We start from the raw sequence: 15587 nt of genomic DNA on the forward strand, positions 1-15587 counted from the left end.
ACAATTTTATTAAGCACCTACTATAAGCCAGGTATGAATGGACTATCTCACTTTAATATTTGTGTGGAATGCTTAGCATGGTACTTTATAAATGCTTACCTGCGTGATCCAAGGATCACAGACCTAGACCTTAAAGGGATCCAGAGAAGGTTCTACAATAAATGTTTCTTGAATCAAATAAGACAGAAGTGCAGAATCAGAGAGAAGTAGAATAACCAAGTCAAAAGATATGAGACAGAGTTGACTTAAGTCTCTATTCTACTCCATTCTCCATTCAATTATCAAGGTGATCTTTCTGACCAAGTTGTCCTTCTACTCAATAAACTCCAGTGGCTTCCTATGACCTATAGAATTCAAAATAAAATCCTATGTTTGGCACTCAAAGTCTCTCATTTTCACCCTCCCTTCCCCCTTCCAACCTTATATCTTTTTACCTTCTTCCTCTCTCATGTAGTTTACAATCCACTTACACTGTCTTTCTTAGATTTCTCACGTAAGACACTTCATCTTCCAACTCTGGGAACTTCTCTTGAGTGATCCCCATGTATGGAATGCTCTCCCTCTTCATCTCTGCTTCCCAGCTTCACTGGCTTCCTTTAAGTCCCAGCTGTAGTCTCACCTTCCACAGGAAAATTTTCTTAATTAATCTCCCTTAATTTTGGTGCATTATCTCTTGTTGGTTATTTCTAGTTTATCTTGCATATAGCTTGATTGTACATAGCTCTTTGAATGTTGTCTCTCATTAGACTATGAGCTACTTGAGAGCAGGGACTGTCCTTTACCTTTCTTTGAATTCCCAGTACTTAGCACAGGACCTGACGGATAGCTGGTAGTAAATGTTTAATTGATACTTAATAAATGTTGATTGACTGACTGACTAGGTGACAATGTTGCTAAGATCTTTTCCAGCCATAATCGTGTGTGTGTGTGTGTGTGTGTGTGTGTGTGTGTGTGTGTGTGTGTGAGGTGATTCTAAGAACTCCTCCTACCTTGGCGTCATAAGTAGAAACATTGGTTACTGAACTGAAACATTCTCTTCTTTCCCTGAGCCTTTCTGTTCTTCTCTCATTTGTCCCTATTCTTTCTTTGTAACTTTCTGGCTACTAGTTCTAGGTTTAACCCAGGTCTTCCTAACAACAAGGAATTAGTGATTTCACAGAAGGTATGTGTCTCCATTTTAGGAAAGAAGGGGGATGGTAACTTGAACCTTTCTAAAGATGCCTAATAGAGACATCAAAGAAGCTGTAAATATCACTGACACTTGAAACTCTGCCAGCTTGAATAATACAAATACGGTAAATTGTACCAGCCAACTGCTGCAATTAGCAGCTAGCACAACCGTCCCATCTGTTACAAAACTCCCAGTGCTACACAGCTCCAATGCCTCTACCTCTATTCTCTAAGTATAGCCCAGGCTTACTGTTGAATCAGGCTGCCCTTCAGCACTTACCCTACTTTAATCCATTCTTCCCAACCTATTGTATATTATATTTGTCTTCTTGGTACATGGGATTCCTTTATTCGAAAGCCTTTTGTGGCTCCCCATTGCCTATCAAGAAAGGTCAGTCAATCATGGATCTCCAAAATCTCACTCTAATTTGGAATATTGCTTTTAGTTCTGGGGATCACATTTTAGGAAAGGTATTGAGAGCAACCTGGAATGTGAACCTCAGAGAGAAAAAGAACCAGGGAGGATATAACGACTAACTTTAAGTCATCAAATAGTTGTCACATGAAAGACAGACTTGTTCTATTTAGCCCCAGAAGGCAAAACTAGGCACAGTGAGTGGAGGTCGCAATAAAAAAAAAATTTGACTTGATATAAGGAAAAGCTTTCTAACAGGTAGAACTATCCAAAAATAGACTGATCTGCCTTGAGAGATAGTGTTTTACTCTTTGTTGGAGATCCTTAAGCAAAGGTTGTATGTTAACAGTGAGAATTTTGTAAAGTAGAATCTTTTTCTCATAAGAGTTGAACTAGATGGCACAGAAGTTCTTTCCAGCTTGGAAATTCTGCTCTATTCAAATATTTTCTTGCTTTCACACCTCCTATGCTACAACAAAACTGGATTATTCATTGTTCCCCCAAATCTCCTGAACATTATAGTGGTGGAGAGAAGCTATTTGTTAAAAGTGTTTCACTGAGACAAATGTTTAACTTTATGTTAAGTATCCTAGCTTAAAGAGATTGGTTGCTCACCTAGGGTGTCTAGATAGAGAAGAGACTGATTCATTTTTTATTTGACCAGTTATTGGGCCACTTTTTAAACCCTAATGCCACCAGCAGATGTAAATGATACCTGTGGGACCCCCTGTGACTAGTGTAAGGCATGGGAACAGAAGGGGAAAAATGGCAGAGAAAGAAATGGAGAGGACAAACAGAGTAAGAGGCTGGGGAGAGTTGAGGAAGAAAAGAAAAATGGAAAGCAAGAGGGAGAGGTGGGGGAGGGAAGGAGAGAAGAGAAGAGGAAATGGCTATAGTGATAAGGAACATCAGAGAGCCACCAACACTAGAAAGAACTTAGAATGAATTCTTTTCCACAAGAAGGAGCCTTACAAAATAGAATTTTAGAACATAGACTACCAGAGCTAGAAGGTACTTTTGGATATTTATTGAGTGTGACATCTGGAAGAAACCTTATAATTTAGGATCTGGAAAAGTTCTTAGAATAGTATAACCAACAAGTATCTTAAAACAGAGAACATTAGGGCTGGAGGGGATTTTAGAAATCATCTTGTCCATATTACAGATAAAATGGCAGCTCAGAGATTTACCCAAGGTCACACAGAGAATAAAATGGAATCAGGATCCAAACTTCTTATCTTCTGGCTCCCAGTCTAGAGCTCTTTCCATAATACCATGTAACTAAAGTGTAACCATGGGCTGCCCATCTTGTAAAGGTGTGCCACTGGTCTCAAAATTACATGAACAAGAATGTTTACTCAAGAATAAGATGGAGAATCTGACTGTCTCTGGTCACTCTGAGATCCTGGGACAGACAGGTCCTGAATAGTGTGAATAATGAATGCCATGAAATGATCATGTTACTGGGTATGCACCAATGACCAAGTTTTACATATGTATAATTCAAAAAGTAAGGATTTGAATACGTGCAGAACACTTCATGAAAATCGTTATTCACATATTAAGAGAGACCTAACTGTAATTTAACCTGGAACTTCTTTCCCTGGCTTTCCTTTCCTAAGGGACGGGGCTCCAAATCTTCAAAGCATAATAAAATCATAGATTTAGAGGCTGACTTCAGAGGCCTTCAGATCCTATAATCTTAATTTATAGAGGAAGAAGCATAGACAGGTACAAAAGGTAAAGTGATTTGACTAAGGTCACATAGGTAGGAAGTGACAAGGCTGCACTTCAAACCAAAGTCCTCAGACCACAGTCCAGAGCTTTTTCCTTGGTTCATAAATATTGGGTTTTGAAAGTATCTTAGAGACCATATTGACCAATTGCATCATTTTATATATGAGGGACCTGAGCCCCAGGGAGGTTAAATAAATTTCCCAATCATGCAATTTAAGTGTCAGATTTGGGATATAAAGCCATGTTCTTTTGCTTCAGAGGCGACACTCATTGTTCCAAGATGCCATGCTGCCTCTCTCTTCCCTATGTACCCATCTGGTTAGGATATACATGTGGACTGTCCTAATTATCTGGCTTCTTGCCTGCTCTAAAGATATTTACAGCTTTAACATTCATTACTCTAGGTTTTGAATTTTTATACCTAAAACTAGGGCTTCTAACGTCATTCTAAGGGGCCTCATTTAGAATATGGAAAGAAATGGATAAAGCGGGATTTAACCTTTTACCAGAATAGAGGACCTTCTATCATTGAAAGAGTATTCTGGGTTTCAAAATGCCCAAGAAATAGGCACGAGACAGAACATGGGAGGAAATTTGTGGCCTGCTATATGCATGTATTCAGAACCTGGTTGAGTGTTGGTCCCCTGGGAATTTTTTTTCTTCATTTTTTAGGTTTTCCTCTGGTTTCCTTCTGGCTTTTTAGTCAAAATAATTAGGTGTTAACCCTGGCTCTGGTGTGTTTACTCATTATGTTACTGTGAGCAAATTACTTCCCTTTTAGGAGCTTTAGTTTTCTTTTCTATAAAATAAGGACAATAATAAGTGAACTTACTCCCCCATGGAATTGCCATGAGGGTTTATTGAAATAATGCATGTGAAAGTACATTTATATCACTGACTTGGAGATGGAAAGGGTTACATAGGTGCTAGTCAGACTCATCCTCAAAACATGAATCCCATCAACATCAACAATTTTTTCTTTAAAGAAGTCCTAATTCATTTCTACTTGCATTCTACAGGTTGCATTTTTCTCCACTAAGATAACAGAGTCCTTTTTAGTTATAATGACAATCTTAAAGGAAAACAAAAAAACTTCATTGTTTTCCCTAACCTGTTGGAATTACTACTGAATAAATGAACTTGGGCAAAAGAAAATTAAAAAAAAAGAAAAAGAAATCATTATCTGCTTAACTTTGTTGGTCAGTTTATTGGGGAAGGGGTGCTTCTTGACAAAGATACTAGAGTCATTTGCCATTTCCTTTTCCTGACCATTTTGCAGATGAAGAAACTGAGGCAAACAGGGTTAAGTGACTTGCCCAAGGTCACATAGCTATTAAATGTCTGAGACTTCCTGAACTCAGGAAGATGTCTTCTTCACTCCAGGCCTGGCATTCTAGTCACTGTGCCATCTAGCTGCCCTATAACCATTTAACTGGTCCATTCCATTTTAGAGAAGGTCTAATTGTTAGAAAGTGTGTTCATCTTAAAATATACCTCTCCATTACTCCCAGTTCTGCTCTCCGAAGCCAAGCAAAGCAAGGACTCTTCTGTCTGGCATCTAAGGCCTCTTCATCTAAGGTCTTTCAGTCTATCTTTCCAGACTTATTTCATATCACATCCCCTCATACATTTTATGTTCCAATCAGACTGGCCAACTGACTGTTCCTAGAAGGCAACGGGTCATCTCTCCCTTCCACATTTTTACATAGGCTGTTTGCCTAGAATTCTCTCCCCCATCCCCTTCACTTTCCACATGTAGAATTTCCTAATTCCCTGAAGGCACTCAGCTCAAGTGCAGCCTCCTTCATGAGACCTCTCCTCTCCTCATCGCTGCTCCCCAGTTATTAGTGCACTTGATACCACCTTGAAATTATTTTCTACTTACTTATATACATATACCTTGTAGCCTTTGCTTATACTCTCAGTTGAATGTAAATTCCCGGGGAGGAGGGGGAGAGGGAAGAGGGGAGGAAGGCCTACATTTTTTTTTATCTTTATCTTTGTATTGCTACTGACTAGTCCAGTGTTTGAAATATTGTAGTAGTCTAATAAATGCTTGATTACTTGCAATGAAGCAGTGGAATCCCATTTCAATAAATACTTGAAAACACTGATCATGGCCGATCTGTCCTCTCCAAAGCCTTTTCTTCTCTTGGCTTATCAACCCCAGTTCCTTTCCCCATTCACTATGACATGATTTTTAATGCAATATGTTCTCTGTAAACATAAAGCATTATAGACATGGCTGATGGCCTTATTTTTAGTATCCTTTAGGATCCTAAACCTTTCCTATTCTTTGAAGGGCAAAAAAAAAAAATACAACCTCCCTGGGCAAGTTTGGGTACATTAAAACAATTGTTTTTCTCCTGCTTCATCCGCTCTTACGCATCTGTATTACTGAACCAGCCTTCGAACAAATGTGCCCGTTTAAATAGACACATCCTATACGGTCTCCATCTGCTTTATTGGTTTCTTTAAATAAAATATTACTGCGATGAATAATACCATCTAATTGTAAATGCAGAAGTAGCAGCTCAGCTAGTTTGTTCAGGCAGACTCCGGGAGTAAATTGCAGCCTTTCAGTTCCAGGTCCCTAATGTTCTGGGGCTTGGGCCACCCAGGCATGGAAGCTCACGTCACCTTTCAGCCACATTGAGCACCATTATTAATGCTCAGACTATCTCTCATAGCCTGCCAGGTCCTTGGTGACCAAGGGCATGACTTGCCTCATAAGCAAGTGAAAGGACAGAATAGGAAAACACTTCGTAGGGAATTCTCAGTCACTTTTCTTTGACCAGGCATTTCGTTTTCTCCCTGAACTGCAAGGTATACGTCAAAAGCCAGATACTAGAGAGGGGTGCCCTTTCTCTTGGCTTGGTGTCCATTCCTGCTGCCCTCTTTGGGATATAAAGGAAGAGAATATTAGGCTGGGTGGAACCTTAGAGATAAAATCATTGGCTCTCTGGGATCCACCTCCTTCTAGACAGTCACAAGGGCATTTTGGGAAACTCTTCTCTCTGGGGAGCTCCTTTTCTTTTTTGTGGATCTCCTCCCAGGACTACCATTTTAAGAAGGACCCCATGTATTCTTCATTTTATTCTTGTCATTCTCCACTTCCCTCTCCTCACTTTGACCTATCCTGCCTCGCCCCCTTCCAGTTTCCCTTTATGTGTTCTCTTCCCCATTAGAATGTAGGCACTTTGAGAGTAGGGAAAGACAAATAGTCTTGCTTGCTGATATTTATATTTCCAGTGCTTATTATCATGTTTGGCCCCATTGTAAACCCTTAATAAAGACTTTATTGACCTGGCTATCAAAAGGAGCCTAAGTATGTAGTCTGCCCTGAATCTGCAGCAGTGACCTTCACAAACGGTCATCTAGCCTTTGGTCAAAGTCATGCGGTGATATGCAATTTCATCCAGGTCCAATTTCCTCATTTGTTGTACATTCAGATAAAGAAACTGCATTATCTAAGGAAGTAAAGAGCAAAGCTTGGCATTAAATACAGGTCCTTTGACCCAACCCAATGCTCTTGTAGCTGGCTTGCTAGGGTCTATACTTGGACACTTTGGTGGATTCATGCTGTCACCTGAAAGAGCAATCCTTTCCATCCATTCAGGTATCACTTGGAACCTTCTCGTGTTCTATTATTTTTCACTATGATTTCCAAAAACAACAACAACAAACCTTTCTATTAAACTAGACTAGAGGTTCCCCCCCTATTTTCCAAATTAAGGATATTTTTTAAAAATCCATGATACCTAATCTCAAGGAATTTACAGTGTAGTAGGAAAAATATTGCATATATGTGGATATCTGTAATAAAAATTGAAAGATGTTAAGTGTCTAAGAAGTGTTCAAACTTCTAAGAAATCATAGAAAGATCTTACTTCCAGCAGGGGGAAATCTGGGAAGTCTCCATGGAGGAGGTGACATTAGAGATGAGCCTTAAAGAACAGAATGTCAACAGGCTGACATGGGTGGAAGGTGTTATAGACATAGGCAAAGGGACTGATATAGGAAAAGAGGAAAAGGAACCTCTTGCTCCCTCTCTTCATTCTATAGATAAGTAAACTGAGACCCAAAAATGGCACATGACTTGTCCAAGTTCTCATATCAAGTATAGTGGTATGAAAATAACTCGGGACAAGAGATAATTTTATTATTTCATTTTATGATAATGTTCCCTTTTATGGTATTTTACTGACATTAGGATGACTGAGAACTGCTGGCCTTAACCAGAAAACACAGAACTGTACTGGTTTCCCCATTTTTACTTAGTTCCCTGTGGCTAACTGCTAGATTTTTCTTTTTTGTCAAATATTATTGCTCTTTTGCTTTGTTTTTAATTCTGTGGTTTTTAAGAAAGGTTATTACTCCAAGGAAATGTGTGAAACTTCTCAAGGAGTCCTCTTCAATGAATCAGAAATATTACATTGTTGTGGAGAAGTCAAATATTTTAAGGATCACTGAAATCCACAATGAAACAGGATCATTTAAACTGAAGTACAAAACAAAGGGTGGCACCAAACGGAGGTCAAGAACTCACAAATGACAAATAGCCTAATTAATCCTTTAAAACAAACAAAGGTCTTTGGGGTGAGGGGAACTGATAGCTGGCATGGGTATTCTTATGGATTCTTCTATCAGGTGGCATGAATTCTTGAAATTGGAAGAGCAATGAGAAGACCAGGTTTTTTTTTTTTTTAGCTTCTGTTTCTATGAAAAAAAAAAAGTTGTTTTTCTCTTTGTGGTTGGAGTTTTTTTTTTTTTTTTTGGAGGCAAGACAATACTAAGGCTGGAGTACTGAATTTTGGAAAAAGGGAATTTTTACTGATCAAACTCACTTTTTCATTCAGGGCTATACCCAAACCATTGTCACACAAAGTCCAGATGATCCTGTCATATCTGGGCATCTTCATCAAATTGTAAAACATCCTTCCTGAGCGTGAGAGTGAGGAATTTTTTTTAAATTTCTGGTAGGTCTGGAGATCTTCTTTCCTTTGAGGGAATAATGAATTCTGATGAATATATTGATATATTCAGAAGCAGAATTGTTTTGAAATTATAGAAATTCCCAAATGGAGATGAAATACTGTAACATGAACTTATGCTCTAATACATCATATAAACTTGTGAAATTTGTACAAGAGATAGAAATAAATATGCCTCAGCATCTTGGGAGCTTGCCTGATTTAAACCTCATTGGAAACCTATAGGCTATAGTCAGGTCTAGACTTGGAAAAATGGACTGTACATCAAAGATATGTTTAATATCCAACCTGATTAAAGTGTGACTTTTGTGCTGATAAATTTTTAAAAAGTGTCAAAATCTTGTGAACTTATTGCCAAAGCAAATATAATAAATGACTACAGCAAAAGGATGCATCATATATGAAAAGTTTTGTAAAGATTTTTTTAAAAAGTTGTAAGGTTTGTGGCATGTTGAAACACATAATTATTTCATTATAGTTAATTTGCACATGGCTGCAAGTAACAGAGCTAGGGTATGAATCCAGGTCTCCATATTACAAGTTTAATGTGCTTTCTGCTAGAGAATTCAGCCTCTCAGCCCATAGTAGGATCTCAATATTTTCCTGAATGAATGATGCCACATGTGGCATGAGAACATCAAACTTAGAACTCTGACTGCCCTTACCTTTGTCCCCAGAGCTATAATCACTGGGATTCTTTAATAATATTCTGCCCTCTCCTATTTCTCTGTGGTTGGTGTATGCCTTTCCTCCAGCAACCAGAGACCCTCTACACTGTCCTGGGCATTAAGTAAGGGAAAAGGCTTCTGCTTCCACTTATTTTTTTTTCTGAATATTGACAGGCTAGCTATACTGAGCCTCCCCAGGTTTCCCTCCTCATTCTGAGGAGGGGGGATGCTGTGAGTGTGTATATGGGGGAATGATTCAGGAGGGCTCCCCCAACATCACTAAGGGAATTTACAAATAGGCTCAGACCAAGGGAAAATGGTTGTTTGTTTGGTAGCCTGCTGTGAGCTAGCAGTGGACGAGGAATGGGGGCTGGGGGCTGCTCTTCCTCCCTCCCCCATGGTGAGAGATACAGAAGTGCATGAATACAGTTTTATTTGCAAGGGATGGGCTTCAGGTTAGTCTGAGGGAAGAGATCTCTACAGTGAAATGGAAAAGAAAAAACTGGACTTCAAAAAGGAAAAATGCCCACAATGCTGGTTTCATTGTTTAACTATAGGCAAGTCATTTCTCTTTGGGCCTCAGGTGCCTTTCTATAAAATGAAGGGTTTAAATAAGCAGATCTTTAAGATCCCTTCCAATTCTAGCATTTTAAAAAATAAGCATTTATTAAGTGCCTACTATATGCCTACCTATGGTAAGCACTTCATAGGTATTATCTCATCTGATTCTCACAAGAACTCTGGGAAATAGGAGCTATTATTCTGCTACTACATACCCATTCTGTCATAGATCACCATATTTTTAGGTTCTTTCAGATCCACTATTCCATAATTTATGTTCTAAGTCCCATCCCAGATCTGACATTCTGTGTCTTAAGGACCCTCCCTCCCAGCTCTTGACACTAAGATACCTTAAGGCCCCTCCCTCCCAGCTCTGACACAGGGATGTCCTAAGGCTTTGATACTGGCATGCCCTAAGGCCCCTCCCTCCCAGCTCTGACACAGAGATATCCTTAGGCTTTGATACTGGGATGCCCTAAGGCCCCTCCCTCCCAGCTCTGACATAGGGATATCCTAAGGCTTTGATACTGGGATGCCCTAAGGCCTCTCCCTCCCAGCTCTGACATTTTCGGATGCTATAACAGAAAATCTACACTAGCCGTTTCTTTCAGGAACTGAACTTGTGTGTTGGCTATCCTAGCAAATTGCTTGTTACATACAGAGTCAAGTTAAATGAAAATAAAGGCAATCTAATGGAGGGTGTGTATGTATGGAGAGTACGGGGGGCGGTACACATCACCTTTCTCTGAGCTGTAGGTGGGGGGGGGGAGACATTTCAGCAATTTCCAATTTTCTAAACTCAGAATCTGAAGTGCGGAATGAGTTTGAAAAGGGTGCTAACTCGTAATTAATTTCATCCTGGGATGCTAAGTCCAGAAATCACAGTCATAGAGTGTTACAGCTACAGGAGACCTTAAAAGATCATATCTGACGCCCAGAGAAGTGAGTGACTTTCCTCAGGTCACACAATAAGGCAGAAGGTCTGGGATTAATGGCATTTATGTAGTGCTTAATAACAACTAACATTTATATAGTGTCTACTATGTGCCAGATATTCTGTTAAGCATTTTGCTTAGCAGAAGCCCTTTCCTGTGCTTAGTGCCCAGTAAAGTTTAGAGGGTTCTGGGCTGTTGAAGGAAATGTAGACACCAACCACAGAGAAAGAGGAGAGGGCAGAATATTATTACTGAATCCCAGTGAAGATAGCTCTGGGGAGAAGGTAAAGGCAGTCAGAATTCTCAGCTTCATGTTCTAATGCTGCATGTAGCTATAGATTGATTCATTCAGGAAAATATTGAGGCCCTACTATGGATTGGGAGGCTGAATTCTCTGACAGAAAGCACACTCAACTTGTAATGCATATCATTTGATTCCCACAAAAATCCTGAGAGGTAGGTACTATTATTATTCCCATCTTACAGATGAGGAAACTGAGGCAAAGGGGTTAAGTAACTTGTCCAGAGTTAACCTGATTATGGATTCGAACTTATGTCTTCTTGACTCCAGGATCAGTGTTCTATCCATTGTATTATCTAGCTACCTGCACATTAATCAACTATCTTCATTTAATGAGTATTTTAAAATACCAAGTATAGAACACATGCAAGGTGATGGGAAAGATACAAAGTTGATACATATCCTCTTGTGAGTTATGTGAGAAAAGGGATTAAAATGCAAACATAGAAAACCCTAATATTATCAGAGAAATACAAAGCAGAGGGTGATGCGCAGTCACATGACTCTGATTTAGAAACAGTTAAACCCTCATATTTTTCCGATGAGGAAAATGAATGTTGAGGGTCTTGCCCAGAGTCACACAGCTAGCAAGGGTTTAAGGTGGAATTTAATCCTACTTTTCCCAGACTCCAAGTCTACCACCCTATCCACTGCATCAATGAAGCTAATGTCTATGTGGAGGCATCAAGGAAGACTTCAGAGAGATGGTGTTATCTGAACTGGGCTTTGAAAGATGAGTAAAAATTTCCTAAGTAAAGAGGAAGAGGGAGGACATTCTAACCCTTGGAGATGATATGAGCAAAAGCACAGAGATAAACCACTACAGCCTAGGCTAGGAGGGAAAAATTGGCAGAGACCAGCCCCTCTTGGATGCTGTTCATGGAGGAAAATAATAGGAGATAACCTTGCCAAGGCAGGACTGGCAGCAGATTGTGGAAGGCCCTGAATGCCAGGCAAAGCCCACGTCCTCGGCCTCTTCACCCAGAGTCATTCCCCCTCCCATAACTCCTCCTTACTTTAGTGTAAGAAATCCTTTTCTCTCTCAATTTTCTTTTTTTCCTAAGGAGCTTTAGAGGAAAGGCATGCAACTAACTTGTCTTCCTTGCAATCCCCAAAGACTAATAGCCTTTGTCTGGTTGGGGGGAGCTGCTTGGGATCAGCAATGGGGGAAACGGTAAAATAAGCCAAGACAGATGGGAGCGTCACAGTCCTGGAGATGGTTCCAAATTTAGGAAGCCGCAGGCCATGGGGAAATTGAAGGGAGGCAATCCCTCCTTTCTCCAGTCGGGGCTGGCAGCCATAGGAGAAGAAAAGACTGGGAAAATGAAAAACAGGCTTTGTGTGGGCCAATGGTGCCTCTGCCACCTGGTGGACAGACATTAAAGCCAATTTAACCAATTAACAGACCCTGTCATTCCATGTCCTCACTGGCTAGAGTCTACCTTGAATGCATTCAGAACTCCAAAGGGGCCATCACCCTGGGCAGAGAGAGCCAAGGCCTGGAAATTGTGCACTAGCCCTTGTGGATTCCACTCCAGCCAACATGCCTATAATAAACATATCTTATCCTGTGACTTTTAATGTATCGTCTGTTCTACTGTGCTCAGTAATGACATTTATAGGGTATATGAAGATTTCCAAAGTACTTTACATGATCTCTTCAGATGGAAATCCTGAGGTTAGGGGTAGACATTGTCCTAATCTTACAGATAAGCAAACTCAGTCTCAGAGATTAAGTAACTTGCCATTAGGATCTCAGACTTAAAAGCTAGAAAAGTCCTTAAAGGTTATGAAGTTCCTTAAGTCATTTTACAGATGATTAAACTGAGGCAGATAGAGGTTAAAGGAATTTGTCCAGGTTTGCACAGCTAATAAGTCCTCTCAGGTCTTACTGAGTCAAGTCAATTTTCTGTCCACTTAAACACCCATGGTCTTGTAGTAAATATAGGAGGTAGGATTTGAATACACCACTTGTTTCTACTATACCATACTGGCTCTTACAAGGACGCACAAAGACGATAGAATGTTAAAGATGGAAGGGAACTCAGGGGTCATTCAACCTAATCTACACATTTTGAAGATAGGGAAACTGAGGCTAAGAGAGAGTCAAGTGACTTGTCTATGGTCACACACCCAAGGTTAGAACTAGGGTGAGTTCTATGATTCCAGATCCAATGTTCTTTACCTACAGGCCTGTCATGAAATCAAGGAGTGAACCTGAGAAAATCACCAAGCTATGAATGTTCTATCACTGTGATGTTTTAAACTAAACTTTGGAGAAGCTTAGCCCCAAACTATAAATCCCACTACCCATTTGCAACACTCTTCCCTGTAGAGCTAATGCACTCCTTTAGCTCACTACATAACAATTCTCCAGGCCCTGTCAACCTGGACTTTCCTAAAAAGAAGCCTAGCCCTACAGCTATCTCCCCCAGGAATTTTGTCCCCATTTACCCAGACAACTCTTCCCTCCTCCCATTCAGTCCCAAAGGTCTGTTGCCCACATCTTCCACTGTGTCCTTTGCAATTCATCCTATTCTTAATCTGGGCTCCTCCCAGGACCCACTTCTTTTGCATTTGTGCATTCAAACTCTTCAGACTGTTACTTTTCTTTTCCCCAAAGATTCTGCTGCCACTGTGATCTTCCTTTAAATCCCAACTAAAATGCCACCTTCTGCAGGAAGTCTTTCTTAAGCCCTATCAACTCTGGTGCTTTCCCTAATTTAATTATTTTCTTTTTGTTGTTCAGTTATTTCAGTTGTGTCCAACTCATCATGAGCACATTTCGGGTTTTCTTGCCAAAGATGCTGGAGTAGTTTGCCATTTCCTTCTCCAGTTCATTTTACAGATGAGGAAACTGAGGCAAAAGGGTTAAGTGACTTGCCCAGGGTCACACAGATAGTAAATGTCTGAGGCCAAATTTGAACTCAAGTTTCTCTGACTTCAGGCCTGGGTGTTTTATCCATTGTGCCACCTAGCTGCCCACAATTAATTTTTATTTCCTTTCTAATATATACACACAGACATACACACACATACACATACACAGACAGAAAGACACACACACACACACACACACACACACACCCCTTCGTATATATTTGTTTGTATGTGGTCTTCTCCTTTAGAATGTAAGATCCTTAAAGTCAGGGACTGTCTTTTACCTCTTTTTGTATCCTTAGGTCTCAGCACAGTGCCTGGCACATAATAAGTGCCTAATAAGTTTATCGAACTGAATTAAATTATCTACTGCCTCCTGGTCCTTCTGCTCTTCTCTTAGATTTTGACACCCTGCTTGTGGCCTTCTTTGCTATCTCTTCCCTTGTTGTCAAAGTCATAAATATCCATATTGATGATACTTCTAATACCTGTTTTGGGAGTTTCTTTGACTCTTCAGGTCTTATGACCTCCACTTCTATTCTACTTCAGCCACTCACCAGGTTGATCAGAACTTAATATTCACTTTTCTCAGAAACTTTTTCAACTCTAAGGTATTAAACTATGAAATTCCCTTTATGAACCAGTCTCTTGTCATTCTTCTTTCTCTATCACTTTCTTCCTCTCATACCTATTCTTTTTAGAAATGTTGGTTCTTCAATTTCTCCCTATTTCTACAGGCTATCAATCTTGTTCTGGCCTCACTTTCCCACTTACCCCGTCTCTGTGTATGTGTTTCATTTCATTTTTAAAAATTTAACTAGCGTTTATTTTGTCTTCCTCCAATCCTCATCAACAATTAAAAAAAAAAGCAATAACATTGTGACAAATAGTCAAGCAAGCAAATTTTCATCCAAATTGTCCACTTCCCAAAATATGTCTCAGGCTGCATCTTGAATCTATCGTCTCTCTGTCAGGAGGTAAGTAGTATACTTCATCACCTGTCCTCTAGAATTGTGGCTGGTCATTGCATTGATCAGAGTTAAGTCACTTGAAATGTTTCATTTTTATAATGCTGTTATACTATAAATTGTTCTCTTGGTCCCACTCACCTTACTCTGTATCAATTCATATGAGTCTTTCCAGGTTTCTCTGAAAACATTTATTTTGTTCACTCTTATGGAACAATAGTACTATATTACATTCACATAGCAGAATTTGTTCAGCTTTTGCCAAAATTTCAGCATTGTCTCTTCTGCTAACCTTAAATCCTTTGTCCTCTCCTCCCATTCTTTTCAACATGCCCCCAAACAACTGTTCTAAGCCTTTGCCTCAAATTGCCAACTTTACCTACTTTATCTCCTTCAGCAGATATCAGAAAGGACCAATGGATTTATGGAAGGAACCTTAGACATTTTCTACCCCAACCACCTCAATTAATAGATAAGGAAAAGTAACATATGACACTTTTGGTAGCTGGGATTCAACCCAGGTCCTCTGTCTTTTCTTAGATCATAATTTATTGAGATGAATGCCAACCACTGTGAACTTCCTCAATTCTTATGCTTTAAACTTATAATTTTCTCAGCGTCCTCATCCATCCTTACTTGCTGCTTTTCACCCTCAGTCAAAGAGGGAGAACTTCTCCTTATAAAGGATAATCTATCTATTAATATATAGAACCTCATAAATTTTAGTCATTCCTATTTAAATGTTTTTCCACCAATCTTTTCCTCTTACTACTACTACTATTCACTGCTGCTGCTACAGCTCCTTTTGCTCCTACTATTTCTGCTGCTACTACCGCCACTGTTGCTATTGTTGCTACTATTACTACTACTTTAACTCCTGCTGCCGCTACTGCCATTGCTGCTGCTGTTGCTGCTACTACTGCTACTGCTGCTACTGCTGCTACTCTAAGTCTTGCTA

At 39.7% G+C, this 15587-nt stretch overlaps 2 protein-coding genes across 2 annotated transcripts in view; one reads left to right on the forward strand and one right to left on the reverse strand.

Annotated features, from left to right (window-relative positions):
• Positions 1 to 15587, reverse strand: part of TENM4 (teneurin transmembrane protein 4) — a 1707472-nt gene that overhangs the window by 1429548 nt on the left and 262337 nt on the right. The window lies entirely within an intron of this gene.
• LOC138148221 (antifreeze protein Maxi-like) overlaps positions 9429 to 15587 on the forward strand; it is a 6758-nt gene continuing 599 nt past the window's right edge. The window contains exon 1 of the mRNA XM_069070777.1: positions 9429 to 9439. Coding sequence (XP_068926878.1) covers positions 9429 to 9439 — 11 coding nt within the window. The remainder of the gene's footprint in view (positions 9440 to 15587) is intronic.

This window comes from Petaurus breviceps, unplaced genomic scaffold (assembly GCF_028583685.1).
Source record: "Petaurus breviceps papuanus isolate PSGF00001 unplaced genomic scaffold, PetGlider_PUasm1.0 90823, whole genome shotgun sequence".
NCBI lineage: Eukaryota > Metazoa > Chordata > Mammalia > Diprotodontia > Petauridae > Petaurus > Petaurus breviceps.